The sequence below is a fragment of the Microcaecilia unicolor genome, chromosome 6 (assembly GCF_901765095.1).
Source record: "Microcaecilia unicolor chromosome 6, aMicUni1.1, whole genome shotgun sequence".
Lineage (NCBI taxonomy): Eukaryota > Metazoa > Chordata > Amphibia > Gymnophiona > Siphonopidae > Microcaecilia > Microcaecilia unicolor.
Window position 1 is genome coordinate 17,429,220 of NC_044036.1, and position 18,972 is coordinate 17,448,191.

Consider the following 18,972-nt stretch of genomic DNA (forward strand, 5'->3'; position numbering starts at 1 on the left):
TCCAGAGAGGTCAATACAGCAGAAATTCATTTTTTGGCAAAGAGGAGTTGGAGGTAGAATATAAACATTTCCCGCAGGCCATTTATCAAAGCACCAAAAAGTGAATCTGGTTCAGTGGCTTTACACAAGGCTCAGCCACTGCTAGAAGCAGCTCCTTGAGTGAGTTCACGCCGACTGAACATCAAGACACAGGCATTAGTCCACAGGAAACACTAACCATGTACTAGTTTTGTTTTTTTTTTTGTTTTTTTTTGGGGGGGGGAGCCCATTTGCTGAATTGTTTTAAAATTAGTTTCAAAACAACATGCAAAATTGTTTACATGCCTGACTGGCAATAGCATTAGGACTTTAAAAGCCACAAGTGGCCTTATCCACAATACAGGATAGAACAGTTAGTACCTCATTCTGGAGCAGTAAAGGCTGTGCATGAATATATTTAAAATAGAATCAATGAGTTGAATTTGCAGAATATGCATACAGAATAATTTATTTTATTTGTAGCATTTGTATCCCACATTTTCCCATCAATTTGCAGGCTCAATGTGGCGGATGCCATTTCCGGGTAACAGAATTACAAATGGTATTGCGTTCAGGTGCATATCTACGTGGTAACATACATGGAACAGATCATGGTATATATCTATATATATATCATGTGCATATATACATGGTAAGGGAGTATACATTATGGTAATGCATGAAGGTAATGGGTAATAAATTGGGTTGTAACATACATTAGGTCATCGGCTAAGTTAAGTGAGCCCACCCTCATTCCACTATACAGGTTTGTGTTAGTTCCACTAGAACAGTCCCAAAGACACTACATTCCTATCTCAAGGCATTTAAACCTGATGAACTCCCTAACCTCCTCCCCTCACCCTTCAAACATTCAACTGTAGTACAACTTGGCATTCAGAGAAAGCAGCAACACTCCAAAATATCAGCTACATAAAAAAAATGGCTGTGCAGTCACAGGCTAGGAAAACTGGGAGCAAAGCTAACCTGGCATTCCACGAAAGGCATCAGAAAAAAAAAGTGTTTTAATGTACTATCACCTTCCAAATATATTATTAAAGGGGAAGGCTACAATATAGTAGGATTATAGTAACATAGTAGATGATGGCAGAAAAAGACCTGCACGGTCCATCCAGTCTGCCCAACAAGACAACTCATGTGTGCTACTTTTGTGTATACCCTACTTTGATTTGTACCTGTGCTCTTCAGGGCACAGACCGTATAAGTCTGCCCAGCACTAGCCCTGCCTCCCACCACCGGCTCTGGCACAGACCGTATAAGTCTGCCCAGCACTAACCCCGCCTCCCAAACTCCAGCCCCGCCTCCAACTACCGGCTCTGCTATCCAATCTCGGTTAAGCTCCTGAGGATCCTTTCCTTCTGAACAGGATTCCTTTATGTTATCCCACGCATGTTTGAATTCCGTTACCGTTTTCCTCAAAGGCCCTATTGCAGCAGTTCTAAAACCTATCTTGGGGGGGGGGGGGGGGGGGGGGGGGGGGGGGGGCTCCCCGGCCAGTCAGGATATTTACTGCATGACAGAGATCTCCATGCAGTGGTGACAGTGCCTGTAAATCTCTTGTGATTATTCATCGTGGATATGTTGAAAACCTGACTATCTGGGGAGCCCCCAAGACAGTTTTGGTAACCACTGCTCTATGTGGGCAAGTTATTTTAAAGCTCAGTGAAGACTGACAGGAACACTAAATAACTGCCAGTGACCAGTGCTTTAAGAAACACAGGAGCTGTGACCTCCTAATGCAACCAAGACCTGTTTAGTCTAAACAGAACTCTAGAAATGATTACTGAACTATTATTTTTATTAGGGGCTGGCAACGATTAAAGATTTTAATCACAACCGGCTGTGCGATTAAATGTTTTAATCACACAATTAATCACACTTAAATCATGACATGCATTTTGGGCACAAACATTTCAAAATTTTTTTAAACATTGACCCAAACATCCTTTTGAACAAATGCTCAGCATGGCTGATTTTCCTTCACAATATGTTATTCAATTAGGGGTGGGCAGCGATTAAACATTTTAATGAAAATTAATCATGGCATTAAAAATTTTAATTACATGGTTAGTTGCATCTCTGGACTGGATGGCTCGGTACTAGTAAATTTCCACTGCACAGAAATTTTTTAAACCTGCTGGATATAATGAAAGTTGCATCCACACACTTCCTTCCCTACAGCACATTACACCCCCTCCCCTCCATAGAGGTACCGACCTTTCTCCTCCCCTGTAGCACTCTTCCCCTGTACATACACCCAAGTGGATCTCTTTCTGCTGTTAAACCTGTTATCCCTGACACAGACACCCATTTCTCTCCTCTCCTGCTGCTGACTCCCCCCCCAGCACACAGGTCCAGCATCCCCCCCCCCTTTATCTTAACATTTATCTGGCTCTTCATTGGGTCTCTGGCAACAATTCCCTCATGCTACTTGCAAATGATGCCAATGCTTTCCCTCTTATGTTGTGCCATGCCAAGGTGAAATAGGATAGGCAGGGGAGAGAAAGCAATGCTGGACAACAAACAGGATTTTAAAAATTTTGATGATTTAAAAATTTAATGGTAGTTAAAATTAAAAAACAAAAAACGAATTGCATTAAGAGTGAACTAAATGTCCACCCCTAATTTTTATTAATACAAATATAGGCATGACCTGGAGGTCACAGCAATGAAACCTAAATCCTCCCCTGGAAACCAAGTTAATAGCTTCTCTGGCACTAATCTGCAACCTTGGGCAAATCTATTTTCCTCCCTCCTGCAGAAGGGATACTAAGAAAACCTGCAGGCAATCACATAGCACAAACACCCTTCACAAGCCAGTATCTTTGGGATACATCATTATCTGCCTTCCTGCACAAGGGACTTTGCAGCTTGCATAACTCGGATTTAAAAATGAATTACAGATGGAAGATAATTGGATAGCTTTACTAAAAACCTTTCATGACAAATATTCAAGCTATACAATATTACATTTCTTTACTTGCCAAAACAAACCATAATAAAAAAAAGCAAAGATTTATTATCAATTCTTTTAGAAGTTATCCCCATACAACAATGTTCTTCATCTATTTATGTTTGTTGTAGGTGGGAACCTAAAACCCTCTCCTGGCCTTACCCTCCCTTACATGACACTGTATGCAGAGACCCATCAGGCCTCTGCCACCTGAACAGCACACCAGGCACAAGCTTCTCACTATTGGCATCACTCTGCCGTAAGCTAAACAATGTACTTATACACCTAATTCCTCCTTTGTTCAATTTACTTATCCATTAACCACATTAATATGAGTGGAGGAGTGGTCTAGTGGTTAGAGTGGTGGACTTTGGTCCTGGGGAACTGAGTTTGATTCCCACTTCAGGCACAGGCAGCTCCTTGTGACTCTGGGCAAGTCACTTAACCCTCCATTGCCCCATGTAAGCCGCATTGAGCCTGCCATGAGTGGGAAAGCGCAGGGTACAAATGTAACAAAAATAAAATAGATACTATTGGAGATTCTACATGGAATGTTGCTACTATTGGAGATTCTACATGGAATGTTGCTACTATTGGAGATTCTACATGGAATGTTGTTATTCCACTAGCAACATTCCATGTAGAAGGCTGCGCAGGCTTCTGTTTCTGTGAGTCTGACGTCCTGCACGTACATGCAGGACGTCAGACTCGCAGAAGCAGAAGCCTGCGCGGTCACATTGGTGATCTGCAAGGGCCGACTTCTACATGGAATGTTGCTAGTGGAATAGCAACATTCCATGTAGAATCTCAAATGGTAGCAACAGTGGAGGAGTAGCCTAGTGGTTAGGGTGGTGGACTTTGGTCCTGGGGAACTGAGGAACTGAGTTTGATTCCCACTTCAGGCACAGGCAGCTCCTTGTGACTCTGGGCAAGTCACCTAACCCTCCGTGGCCCCAGGTACAAATAAGTACCTAAGCCGCATTGAGCCTGTCATGAGTGGGAAAGCACGGGGTACAAATGTAACAAAAATAAAATAAATATTACGTTTACTACAAATTGTATATTCTTCTTTTTACTATGTAAGCCTGCCATGTGTGGGAAAGCGCAGGGTACAAATGTAATAAACAAACGTCATTTGTCCAAGAACATGGAACTGGAGTTATGCACTCACACAAGCTATAATATAGACTGAAATTAAGTGACAAACTCCTGCAGAAGGCCAGAACCAAAGGAAATTATTAGGTCACAGTGAAAATTCAGAAGGCTTCTCTCACAAAAAAACTATGTGCCTTGATAAGGATATCCTTCTACCCTCTTCCCTCCCACCCATCTCAAGAGAAGCACTAGCTGTGTGCCATGTCCCTAGAGTAAGCAACTAGCATCTTTCGTCAGTTTCACAAAGTGCCATTTGGAACTGGGTATTTAAACCGATGAAGTTTTCTGGACTGAAAGACTGAAGAACTATGCATGTGCAGTTTTTGTAGTTTGGAGGCATTCAATCGTATCATGCTGTTCATCTCCTCACCTTCTGGAGTTCCTCCACGGTGTTGGGAAGAGTGAGCAGATCAGAAGCAGACTTGACATTGGCTTTGAGGTGACTTACAGCAGATGCCAACAAAGCAATCTAAAAAGAAATATATGAAAAACAGTGAAATCTGTTTCAGCTTGATTCTTAGCCCTTGCTGCACTCCACCATCATTTTCTTTTTAAATCTTTTAACAAACTGTCCCTCAGTTATAACCAACAGAGGAAAAGGTATATTACATATCCCAACACCCCCACAAAAAGTCACAGATATTTTAAAATGAAAGGACAAAAACCCAGTCCCAGGTAATTAGAGGCAGTCACCTCCTTCCTCACTTTGCAAGCCCCTATTTGCCCACAGTACAAGTAACATCTAGAAAATTGGGCACTTGTAAGAGCCTAATGCAGGCTCGACAACTGATGCATGAATCCAGAAAGATGAATGCACCCAAGGATAATTTTTTAAAAACAGAACCCAAAGACTAACACAAGATGCTCACAGACTCAGACAGCCTGGCACTTGCTAGGGGAAGAAAACCTTTGCCATTATGCTCCCATCCCAATCTGGAAGCTGTTGATGCTTGGAGGCTAACTGGCTCCTCCCTTGTCACTGCTGCAGGAGGGGAAGAGACTCTGGCAGGCTGGCTCATGTGATGGGGAAGAGAGGTTTGGCACTATGCTCTCCCTTCCCAACTGTAAGTCCGCTTGGCACTCACTGGCTGCTGACTAGCTGACTCTGAGGCTAGGCTCTACTTCATCCCTCTCATGTTATCACCAGTCATTATTAAAAAGGTGGCCTACCAAGGGGGTCAAGATGCTTTCTAAGGGGTAACAAATAGAAAAAGTACCTGGAGCCTTCAAAAAAGGGACGTGAGCCTCTGTCAATCATACGTATTGGTGAAACAATCCTTGGGTCCAATTCAAGGATTGTTTCACCAACACGTATGATTAAAGGATTTATGTCCCTTTTTTGAAGGCTCCAGGTACTTTTTCTAGTTGGACTTTTGTTTGTACTTTGCTCCCTCTCTCTGCTGTGTTCTAAGGGGTAACATCATGCCTTAAGGGGCTCCTTAAAAAGTGGGATTTGCCCAGTCATGCTTTAAAACAAACAAACAAAACCCATCTTGGGGAAATATGGTTGACTGAATTGACATAAGTGGGGGATGGTTTGAACAAGGAAATACACACATACATATACGGGCTGCACAATTAACGGGTTAATAACACGATTAACACATTAAATGTTAAACTTTAAAAATTTTAAAGCAGTTAATGCATTTCTCTGTCTTCCCCATCCTCCATATCCAGCTTTGCTCCGCCTTGTCTTCCTGTCCTCTCCTCCGGAGCTCCAGCACCAATCCCCTGCTTTTCTTTTCCACAGTAGTGGCAGGCAACTGCACGCAAAAAGCAGGTGCAGGGACACGTAACTTCCTTGTTTCTGGGTCCAGCAGATCCAGCAGCAGCAAGTACAGGGGAACATCCCTCCACCTTCCTTTTACTTGCAGTTGCGTAAGAGCCGTGGTGAACAAAGAAGCAGAGATGGGACAACGCAGACTATGTTGGGTGAGGACAGAGAGCAGTGCAAACTATGGAGAGGAGAAAAGATGAGATAATGCAGGATACAGGGAGAGGGCAAGGCAATAATAGATGGTTGGGGGGGGGGGGAGAGGAATGAGGCAATGGACGATGGTTTTGTTTTTCTGGTAGCAGTGGTGAGGGGAGACTGAGTGATGGTAGATGGTTGGGGCGGGGCAGGACAGAGACAGGGCAATGTTGGATGGTGATGGTGTGTGAGAGGGACGAGATGGGTGATACTGAACAGTAGGGGGAGAAATACACAGAGGTGATGCTGGATGGTGAGGGGAAAGAGATGGGTCGATGGTGGATGATAGAGAGATGAGAAATGCTGGATGTTGGGGAAAGAGGGAGAAAGGGGTGATGCTGGATGGCAGGAGGAGAGGGATAGATGTGGAAATGGGGAAAGAAAGAAAGAAAGAAAGAAAGAAAGAAAGAAAGAAAGAAAGAAAGAAAGAAAGAAAGAAAGAAAGAAAGAGCGATGGCGGACATGAACAGAGGGTAGGAGAAGGGAAGAGAGGGGAAATGCACATAGATGGTAGGGAATGAAGAAAAGAGAGAAGGGAAGAGATGCAGACCATGGATGAAGGGAAAGGGAAGAGCTGGATACTAGATAGACTTGAGGAGGTGGCAGAAAAATGGAATAAAGTTGGACATGAAAGATGGATATAGGGCAAGGAGGGAAGAAAAAGAGGAGAGAAAAGAAAGTAGTGAATGGACAGGAGGCTCTAGAAACAGAGCTCAGAGCACAGAGAGAGAGGAGCAGAACCAGAGACAGGGAACAAGATTAGAAAAATAAAATCACCAGACAAGAAGTAAGAAAAATTATTTTATTTTTAAGTTTAGTAATTGAAACATGTCAGTTGTGAGAATTTACTTCTGCTGTCTATATTTTGCACGGAACAGGAGGAAATATGAGGGGGAGGATGCTTTAGGCAATTAAAATTTGTAATCAATGTGCAGCCCTATTATGTATATACAGTGGTGGAAATAAGTATTTGATCCCTTGCTGATTTTGTAAGTTTGCCCACTGACAAAGACATGAGCAGCCCATAATTGAAGGGTAGGTTATTGGTAACAGTGAGAGATAGCACATCACAAATTAAATCCGGAAAATCACATTGTGGAAAGTATATGAATTTATTTGCATTCTGCAGAGGGAAATAAGTATTTGATCCCCCACCAACCAGTAAGAGATCTGGCCCCTACAGACCAGGTAGATGCTCCAAATCAACTCGTTACCTGCATGACAGACAGCTGTCGGCAATGGTCACCTGTATGAAAGACACCTGTCCACAGTGAATCAGTCAGACTCTAACCTCTACAAAATGGCCAAGAGCAAGGAGCTGTCTAAGGATGTCAGGGACAAGATCATACACCTGCACAAGGCTGGAATGGGCTACAAAACCATTAGTAAGACGCTGGGCGAGAAGGAGACAACTGTTGGTGCCATAGTAAGAAAATGGAAGAAGTACAAAATGACTGTCAATCGACAAAGATCTGGGGCTCCACGCAAAATCTCACCTCGTGGGGTATCCTTGATCATGAGGAAGGTTAGAAATCAGCCTACAACTACAAGGGGGGAACTTGTCAATGATCTCAAGGCAGCTGGGACCACTGTCACCACGAAAACCATTGGTAACACATTACGACATAACGGATTGCAATCCTGCAGTGCCCGCAAGGTCCCCCTGCTCCGGAAGGCACATGTGACGGCCCGTCTGAAGTTTGCCAGTGAACACCTGGATGATGCTGAGAGTGATTGGGAGAAGGTGCTGTGGTCAGATGAGACAAAAATTGAGCTCTTTGGCATGAACTCAACTCGCCGTGTTTGGAGGAAGAGAAATGCTGCCTATGACCCAAAGAACACCGTCCCCACTGTCAAGCATGGAGGTGGAAATGTTATGTTTTGGGGGTGTTTCTCTGCTAAGGGCACAGGACTACTTCACCGCATCAATGGGAGAATGGATGGGGCCATGTACCGTACAATTCTGAGTGACAACCTCCTTCCCTCCGCCAGGGCCTTAAAAATGGGTCGTGGCTGGGTCTTCCAGCACGACAATGACCCAAAACATACAGCCAAGGCAACAAAGGAGTGGCTCAGGAAGAAGCACATTAGGGTCATGGAGTGGCCTAGCCAGTCACCAGACCTTAATCCCATTGAAAACTTATGGAGGGAGCTGAAGCTGCGAGTTGCCAAGCGACAGCCCAGAACTCTTAATGATTTAGAGATGATCTGCAAAGAGGAGTGGACCAAAATTCCTCCTGACATGTGTGCAAACCTCATCATCAACTACAGAAGACGTCTGACCGCTGTGCTTGCCAACAAGGGTTTTGCCACCAAGTATTAGGTCTTGTTTGCCAGAGGGATTAAATACTTATTTCCCTCTGCAGAATGCAAATAAATTCATATACTTTCCACAATGTGATTTTCCGGATTTAATTTGTGATGTGCTATCTCTCACTGTTACCAATAACCTACCCTTCAATTATGGGCTGCTCATGTCTTTGTCAGTGGGCAAACTTACAAAATCAGCAAGGGATCAAATACTTATTTCCACCACTGTATGTGCACACAACCACAGATAGATATCTATCTGTGCACATTAGGGCTGCATATCTGTACACACACATTTAGCTGCAAGTTGTTCAGGGCTCTCAACCTTGGTCCTCGAGGGCCACAACCCAGTCAGATTTTCAGCATTTCCTCAATCAATATGTATGAGATTTATTTGTATACAATGCCTTCACTGTATAAAAATAGATCTTACGCATATTCATTGTGGAAATGCTGAAAACACAACTGGGCGAGGGCTGAGGTTTGACACACCTGCTCTAGGGACTAATAAGGGAGAATTTTTATAAAGACCGTTTTATACTAATAGAATGGAAAAAAAAAATAAAATGTATTGGAAGAATAAGAACAAGAGGGGAAACTCAGAGCATTTTGAACATGCCAGCTAATTCTGCTCTTTGTGTTTCTACAGATTTGCTCTTTATATGGAATGAATCTGTTGCATTCTTGTTTGCAGTACAAATCCAAAACCTAGCAACCATTATTGTGTTACAATAGATTTGGCAGCTCTGCAGCAAGACAATACATTCTTCCAGCTGAATAAAACGATCATTTCTTAGCTCATGAGTTCTGCTAAACCTGGAGCTCAAAGTGGTTTTCTGCAGACTCACCCTCACAGAATATGACGACAGCAGATAAGGTTCATTGACACCAAACTAGTCTCAAATTTCATCCTTTTCCATTGCTTTAGACTAGAGAGAGCTGCACGGGAACGGGGTTTGCGGGAATCCCGCAGGGACGGAAGCAGTTCCTGTGGGGTTCCCGCCGGGATGGAAGCAGTTCTGCGGCGTTCCCGTGGAAGTGTAAGCTACACCTGCACCAGCCTCTCATCTACCACGTACCAAGTTCTTTTGAGTGCTGTCTCCTCCTCCTCCTCCTCCTCTTTGCTTTAACAGCACAAATGTGGAATATTTTCCATTAAGGAGGTGGTAGAGATACAAATGATGATGGAATTCAAAAAGGCGTGGGATGAACACAGAGGATCTCTAATTAGAAAATGGGAGTTATAAAAAAAAACCTAACCATAAATGGCTGCATGTGTGTGGATGTGTGAAGTAATGCTTAGATGGCGACTCTGGCTGTGATTAACTAGGGCCAATATCGGGCAGACTTGTATGGTCTGTGTCTAATATATGGAAGTCTGGTTTAGGATGGGCTGGAAAGGGCTTAGACAGCAACTTCAGTGGCTGGAACATAAGGACAGTTCTGGACAGATTTTTACGATTTGTGTCCCACAAATGAGAAGACGCATAGACTGGAGTGGGCTTCAACCACAACTCCAGCAGTTGGAACATAAGGCTAGGGCCAGATAGACTTCTATGGTCTATGTTCCAGAAACACAAAAGAAAGATCATAATCAAGTATATAATATCACACTCATTGATTTAATCATGAATTGATATTGAGTGTGACTATTGGGCAGGCTGGATGGACCATTCTGGTCTTTATTTGCTGTCACTTACTATGTTACAATTAATCCTCTTTGTTCCCAGCTCTGACACAGGCATGAGCATCAGATGTCACCTGACCTACTGGCGCGTGCATGTGGTGACCTCTCGGCACACAGTGCCGTAAATCAGAGACAAATCTTACATGTGCACACCAGAGTGTTCCAAGTTTCAGCTTCCATTCCTTCCTTGCCTACAGTTCTGTGGCTCAAATCCAGAAAGAGACTGAGGGAGCTGACTGGAATTTTCTTTTATGTACCATTAAATTCTTACAGTGATGGGTGGGGATGGGTTACATTTTTGCGGGGATGGATGGGGATGGGTAAGATTCCAGTGGGGACGGGTAAGATTTCTGTCCCCGTGCAACTCTCTGACTGGCTAAACTCAAGCATTCCATTTACTGTTCTGTAGTTAAGGAACTTCTGTGCCTGTAGCAGACCTTCTTGAACTCCACTACTTTTTACCTTCACCTCTGAGCCTTACATCCAAGATACTGTTATATAAATTAATGCCTACTGAAAAGTGACAAGAGACTAAAGGTGAAATTATTGAAGCATGAGCCTTTAAGGACAAGAGTCCACACTACCAGATTCCTTCCACTGAAATAATTTGCTTCCTGCATATTATTTCTGCCTTTGAGAGTTGAATTTCTATATCTTTTGCTCCTCTAGAGTCCAAGGTACACATAACTAAGAACCTCAAGTCTCATCTTATAGGGCTTTTGACTGACTGTCTATAGCCTTTTGGAAAAAACAGATACAATAGTCCAGATAAGACCTCATCAATGGCTTCTACAAAGAATTACTACCTCCATGTTCAGGAGTGCACCTGCTGTTGAATTAGTGCTTGTGGGGCTGGATGATAAAGGAAGAGGAAGACTGCATGGCAGCACAGAGGCCACCAGTGCTAGAGAGGCAACCAAACCCTGCTGACTAAAGAGAAGACCAAAGTTGCTCCAACTGGGCAGTGGTGAGAGGGTAGAGGAAAAGAATGTGAAGATACTTACCTAGAACAGGTATTCTCTGAGGACAACAGGCTACATATTCTCTCAAGTGGGTAAAGTGGTCTGCATTGCCCAGACTGGAGCTTGTATCAACTTTTACAGAGCTGTCTGGAGCACAAGTTGTGGTCCACTGTGCATGCGGTGCCTTCCCACCTGCCATGAGAGCGCGTGACCAACAGTGCAATACTACAGCATACTATGAAGAATCAACTCCAAGGGGAGGAAGGAGGGTATGTGAGAATATATAGTCTGCTGTCCATGGAGAATATCTGCTACAGGTAAGTATCTTCGCTTTCTACGTGGACAAGCAGGCTAATATTCTCACATATGAGGAATCCCTAGCTACCAGGCTCACTGGAAACATGACCAACCAATGATGAATTGCCCCATGCAATGGCGAGGTTAGAAAACACATGAACCTGAGACCACATGCAAATCGTCAAAAGTACAGCCTGGGACAGGGAAAAAAAACAAAACAAAATCCAAGCCTTGGTGGGAGGAGTTACATTCTACAACCCCAAATTAATTCTGCATTACTAAGGGGCTCATTTTCAAAGCACTTAGAATTACAAAGATCCATAGGTTACTATGAAATTTTGTAAGTCTAAGTGCTTTGAAAATACAACTCCATGTATCCAAACTGACTGTCACATCGGATATACTGCTCAAGGCATGCTACTTAAAGCAGGAATGAGATGTGAATGTGTGGAATGAAGACCACATAGCAGCCTAGCAAACTTCCCCAAACGACGCAGCCATGGCTCCGACACTGTGAACCTGGAGAGGACCCTCCTGGACAGCCCAGCCTGGGCCTAAGAAAATTAAAAATATCTGGTAGCCAATTAGATTTTCTGCGTTTCCCAACGGTGACCTCCATCCTGTTGGGATGCAAGGAAACAAAAAGTTGGGAAAACTGCCTGTGGTGTTTAGGCCGCTTCAAGCAAAAGGCCAATGCTTGCTTGTAGGCCAAGTTCTGCAGTGAACACTCACAAGGGGAATGAGACTGCAGGAAGGACACAGGCATGACAATCAACTGATACAGATAAAACCCCCACACAACTTTAGGCAGGAACTCAGGGTGTATGCAAAGTTACTCTATCGCTATGAAATTTAGGGTAAGGTGGAACCCCACCTGGGCCTGAAGCTCACCGACCCCAAGAGCCGAAAAACAGCCACCGAAAACAAGACTGTCCAAGTCAAGCACATCAAAGTACAGGAAAACAACCAAACTGAACTGAGCTTCAGATCAAACTCAGAAAGATGTAGAAGGTGTGGAATCGGGGTCTGTGCAAGGCAAGAAAGGGGATCTAGGGCCCCTCCTCCGCACACCAACTGACATACCTCCACCACTAGAAAGGAGGAACACCTCTTAATGAAAGTTCCTGAAAGCCAACAAGACCATGGAGACACCCACAGGAAGATGCAAGGAAGCTAATCCGAAGCTCTAAACATCCAAGTCATAAGACATAAGCATCGCCACACTGGGACAGACCAAAGGTCCATCTAGCCCAGCACCCTGTCTCCGACAGTGGCCAATCCAGGTCACAATCACCCGTGAGAGCTAGAGTCTGGAGGAGGGGATGTAGAAGAGACTCCTCATTCCGTGTGATGACAGATGGAGAATACTCCCAGTTCCATGGTTCTCGGAAGATGACTGCCAGAAGAGGAAGCCAGATCTGCTGGAGCCAGTAAGGAGCAATCAGAATCCTGTTCCCGTGATCCTGCCTGTGTGGCAGTAGAATCTGCCCTATGACAGAGATGAGAGGACATGAATACAGAAGACCCATGGTTTAATGGGACAGAGTCAGCATGTGTTCAGCCAAGGGAAGACTAGCCTGACCAGTCTGCTTCATTTCTTTGAAGGTGTGAATAAACATGTGGATAAAGGTGAGCCGGTTGATGTAGTGTAGATTTTCAGAAAGCTTCTCAGGAGTCTCTCATGAGGAGAGACTCCTGAGAAAATTAAAGAGTCATGGGATAGGAGGCAAGGTTCTGATGTGGATTAGGAATTGATTACTGGACACAAAACAGAGGGTAGGGTTAAATGGTCATTTCTCTCAATGGAGGAAGGTGAACAGTGGAGTGCCACAGGGAACACTACTGGGTCTGGTGCTATTTAATGTATTTATAAATGATATGGAAATTGGAACGATGAGCGAGGTGATTAAATTTGCAGATGACAAAACTATTCAAGGCTGCTAAAACATGTGCGAACTGTGAAATATTGCAGGAAGACCTTACGAAATTGGAAGACTGGGTGTTCAAATGGCAGATGAATTTTAATGTGGACAAATGCAAGGTGATGCACATTGAAAAGAATAATTCGAATCATAGTTACCCGATGCTAGGGTCCACCTCAGAGGTCAGCACTCAAGATCTAGGTGTTGTAGATAATACAATGCAATACACTGAAATCTTCTGCTCAGTGCGCAGCAGCAGCAGCCAAAAAAGGAAAGAGGATGCTAGGAATTATTAGGAAAGGGATGGGGAATAAAGACCGAAAGTTATATAATGCCTCTGTATCGCTCCATGGTACAACCGCAACCTTGAGTACTGCATTCAGTTCTGCTCACCGTATCTCAAAAAAAAAAAAAAAAAAGAAATACAGCAGAATTAGAAAAGGTTCAAATAACAGCGACCAAAATGATAAAGGGGATGGAACTCCTCTCATATGAGGAAAGGCTAAAGAGGTTAGGGCTCTTCAGGTTGGGGAAAAAAAAAAAAAAAGAGACAGATAAGGGAAGATATGATGAGGGCTACAAAATCCTGAGTGGTGTAGAACAAGTAATAGATTTTTTTTACTCGTTCCAAAAAGTTCAAAGACATGGGGAACTACTACTACTAAACATGGAGGAAGTTACATGAAAATACTTTAACACAAATAGGAGGAAATATTTTTTCACTCAACAAAACGCTCGGGAACTCTCTGCCGGAGGATGTGGTCATAGCAGTTTGCGTATCTAGGTTTAAAAAAAAAAAAAAAAGGTTTGGACAAGTTCCTGGAGGAAAAGTCTATAGTCTGCTATTGAGACAGACATGGGGAAGCAACTGCTTGCTCTGGGATTTGTAGCATTTTTTTATGTCAGCGAACTTCTCTATCTGCTCTACAAAAGGGGTTTGAACATGATATTCACCAGTCTCCCCTGAATCTACAAGTCAGAGACATGCAGCCATACTGTGGGCATAGATCCTGGAAGCCACAGTAAAAAATGTCATAAACGCCCCTGGCTAAGAATGTGTGTCACACTGTCTGCAGCTCAACCAACGGGTAAAGCGACTCGACCTGCTCTGTTGGGAGAGAGAGTGTAACACATACCAGGTCTTGTAAGAATACACTTGTGGTGCCGCATTTTCCAAACAAATTAATCCAGGGGTCCCTGCCTGGAGACGTCAAAGCATAGTTCCTAGAACTCCCAGCTCTCTTGAGCGTGGATTCAACCATCATGGAGTGATGAGGCAACTGGGGCCTATGAAAGTCAGAGGAGCTCTGAATCCAGTGCATGGATGTGAAACCCATGAGGAAGAGCGAAGCTGACAGAGGAGACTCCCAATTCCTCACAAGATCATCAGGGAAGAGCTGTGGAGCAGTACCAGGGATCATCATCCGACTCCTACGCGCCCCTTATTGGTGTCGGCCAGGAACTCTGCACGGGAGGGCCGAGACCGCTTCTGACAGGGGCATCAATGAGTGGGTTTCAGCCTCAACTCCTATGAAACTCCCTGCACCGTCTACAGACACAGGCGGCAGTCTATGCAGGTGCTGCATGTGACACCAGAGTTGGAGGCCTCACCTTAGGCTAAGCGTCATGTGAGGCTGAGCCGAGAGGCGTGGCAGGCACAGGCACCCTTGCCAACAATGCATTGTGAAAAAAGCCCAGCCAGGCTCAGGGAGAAAGGGCCGGATGTGCCCATGGGGCGGGGGATTCAGGAAAAGCTGAGGCGCTGAGGCGATCAGTGTAGAGGTAAGCTACTGAAGCTGCGGAGACTCACTGCTGGCTTAGGGCCATTCAGGGAGCACAGAAGGCGCAAGCACCCTCGATGCTGATGCACTTCAACAAGCACAGTCATCAGCTCATGGACCAAGGGCCAGAGATCTATCCAGCGGGTGCTGCTGCATAAGTCCTTCCAGTGTCGACTCCCCTCAGGGACCACATGTCTCTGTGCCCCAGATTCCCCAGCATTTATTTATTTATTTATTGCATTTGTATCCCACATTTTCCCACCTTTTTGCGGGCTCAGTGTGGCTTACAATAGGATATGAATAATAGAAATACATTTGTTACAATTTGGTTATGGATTACATTGTGCAAAGGTATAAGAGACATTCAAATGTCAGATTTGGAATATGACAATGGCATATCAACATAGAAGTAATTGGAGGGGGGCAATGGGAAGCTAAAGGGTAGTGTTAGACAAAGACATATGGTGTCCATAGTTCCGTGGATAAGTGCGTGATAGATTGGGGTGGGGATGAGGGATCAAAGTGGTTGTAAAATGCATTGATGAATAGTGAGTGTGGACTCTATGTGAGTTGGCTCTTTCCGTAAGTTTGTTCAAACAGGTGAGTCTTTAGTAGTTTACGGAAGGAAGCTTGATCGTCAATCCTTCTCAGGTTACGCGGTAGTGTATTCCATGCCTGCGTGCTCTTGTGGGAAAAGGTTGACGCGTGCAGCGTCTTGTATTTCATGCCTTTGCAAGTGGGGAAGTGGAGGTTTAGGTGTGTTCGGGATGATCTTTTAGCGTTTCTGGGTGGTAGGTCTATTAGATCAGACATGTACGCTGGGGCTTGTCTGATCTAATAGACCTTGTCTGATCTGATCTAATAGACATCATGCATCGAGTGAGATAAGATACCAATACTGCTGCTGATGTCAGCCATCTACGATCCTTGGTGCCGAATCCTTGTCTCTCCCTGGGTCAGCCCTGACCACACTGGCTGGTCTATGGGGGGGGGGGGGGGGGGGGGGGGCTCACGGAGCAGCCAATGTCGAGGGAGGTGCCGATGCACCCGCTGATACCACAGATAAATCGATGCTGAGAGCCATAAGAACACGTCTCAATGAACATAAATCATGTATCAAAAAATAAAGTGATGACTGCCCCTTTAACACAGCATTGGCTGGAAAAGGATCATCAATTAACTGATATCAGATGGAGAATCCTTGACAGTGTCCAGTTGGGGTGGGAGGGTGGTAAACTGGAACACTATCTTAATTACAAAGAGCAAAAATGGATCTTCACTTTACACATTGGACCCTGCGAGGTTAAACTCAGAACTGGACTGCTGGTCCGTGATCTGATTGGTCAGAGCCAGCCATGACGTTCAACTATCAGAAACCTTGTGGTTTCAATCAGCTGATGGAGATTTAAAGATCAGCGCGTCAGTAAGACGCCGCAGTCATTTTGTTGAACAAGACGACGGAAGCAGGAGAGTGAAAAGTATGTTGTGAAGGCAGACTACTGTAAAGAAGTATAGATAAGAGCAGTTTGGAGATGCACGCAGTATGAACTGTGTCTACTGTTGTTTGCAGAAAACCTCCGCCCTGATGAAGTTGCAAAACCTGGCCAAGTCGGTTGAAGTTCCTGACGTCTTGCATTTTGCTGCCAGTTAAGTAAATGAATACATTTAACGCTGTATTGTGGCAAATAAACGAATTGTGAAATGAACCATGACACTTTTGAAAAAACAGAGCACTAAAAGTAGAAAGTTGTTTTAAAAAAGGACATACACCAAAAAATAAAATAAAAGCATATATCACAGGATCAATGATGATTTGCACCTGACAAGCTTAGTAGTCAGGATGCATGAATTCTGAAGATCCTTCACAACCCATTAATATACATCACAAAATTCGATGTGTGCTTGGGAAAAGTTTGAAGGTACTGATTCATGTTAATCCCTGCACTGCCTTAAGTAACACTGCCCAGATCTATGTGATGCAGACATCAAAGCTTCGCTTGGAGTCCCATTGAGCCATTCTGGCTAACTGGGTTCTGACTTGGGTCTGAAGACACAGAACACAGTTATATGGGGTATAGTCAGACCCCAAACACGGAAAAAAGGTGGCTGTATCAGAAACAGACTGCATCGGAAGCTGCGTTGAAGCAACTGGGAACTTGCAAAGGTTAAAAAAAAAAAATAATATCGAAAGACTTGATGGTACCCCAAAAAGGACGAAGCACCACAGAAAAAATAAGGCAAAGACCCAACCAGGGCTCAGGCCTAAGCGTGGCCTACTGAGCGCAGTAAATAAAGGAAAAAAAGAAAACAAAAGTAGATCGAACAGGAAGAAAAAGAACCCAAATGAGGCACAGAACTGAAAAAAAAAAAAATAATAAATAAGAAGGCACAAAAAGAAGCTCTGTTGAACCGAACCGGTAGCTGTGAGGAGAAGGAAAAATATGTACTCTCCTCACCATGGAAGAACAGAGACCGTTGGTCCATCACTCTTGTGGTGGGCAGGAAGGCACTTAAGCATGCGCAGTGGAGCGTGACTCGCACTCCAAAGAGCTCTGTAAAAGCTTGATACAAGCTCTGGACCAGGCAATATGGACAGCGTTACCCACATGTGAGAATATTAGCCTGCTTGTCTCTGTACAGACTCATATCCAGTACATAACACCTTCCACTCCTTCCAGCAGTCCCTCATCACATGCACACAGAGAAATGAGGAAACGCAAACACATCCACTGTGTCACATTAAGTGTCCACTTTTCAACTCCTTGCCTTTGACCCCTGCCCTGATGCAGCAAACGATCACTGCGAGACCTCGTTTCTACACATCGGTAACTCGCTCATCATTGTAGTGCTCCTTTGAATTTAAAAATGCTAATATGTTTCTGTGTATGAGGACACAGATTTCAGCCAGTACCTTAGGGACACACAGTGCTGGGCTTGCACACTGGCAGCTATTACTTCAAACTCTGGTGTGAAAGATGTGGGGAATTTTAATTAGCAGTTCCACAAAGGCATCTATCTGGAATCATTTTATTCAGGATAACAGCAGGCCTGAAGGAAAACCAAACCTTCTCTACCCCACACTGGGGTAAGGTCTTAAATACCCTTCACATCAGACTATTCATTGTTATACATTTACACACATACATCTTGTAAAGGAACTGCCAAACATTCTACAATAGAAAAACCAAAGATCACAATGTCTGTGGCTAGTAAGACCATTACAAGTAAACTGCATAAATTCTTCTTTTAAAAGATACATGTACACACAAAAAAAGCTCTTGACCTAGACTACATTTCCCACCACATTTTCCCCTGCTTACCCCATGTTCCAATCCTCTTTTGCCTCATCTACCCCTCCTTCAATTTGTTCACCTACCCTTGTTTATACCTCTCATACTCCCTTCACTTTTGCCCATCCCCTTTCTCCTCATCTACCCCCCTCCAATTGCTAACCTACCTCTCCTACTCCCCTCATACTTGCCCATCTCTACCTACTTATTTCGTTTATTTTTTTTTCTGATAATACTCAACTTATTATTTTTCTTCATCGATACTATGTAATCACAATTACTATGTAAGCCGCATTGAACCTGCTTTGAGCGGGAACGCGCGGGGTACAAATGTAATAATAATAATAATATTTTCAGGCCTAACTTCAGGGTCTGCTTGGACAGTGGTTAGAGCAGCAGGATGGAAAGCGAGGAAGTTCAAATTCTGCTTCTCAAACTCACACTCCTCCTGTTGTCCAAGTGGAAATTGTACCCGAGGCAAGAAAATAACTACCATGATGAATGTAACTCACCTTGAACTACCGTTATAAAGGTATGAGCTAAATATAAATATCTGCTGTTTCACTGTAGTAATTACATCACAGGCAAAGTACCAACAAATACAACA

At 44.0% G+C, this 18,972-nt stretch overlaps 1 protein-coding gene across 1 annotated transcript in view; it reads right to left on the reverse strand.

The window, feature by feature from the left end:
* The window catches only part of EFCAB14 (EF-hand calcium binding domain 14), a 53,806-nt gene that overhangs the window by 21,413 nt on the left and 13,421 nt on the right, over window positions 1-18,972 (reverse strand). The window contains exon 4 of the mRNA XM_030206292.1: window positions 4,515-4,613. Coding sequence (XP_030062152.1) covers window positions 4,515-4,613 — 99 coding nt within the window. The remainder of the gene's footprint in view (window positions 1-4,514; window positions 4,614-18,972) is intronic.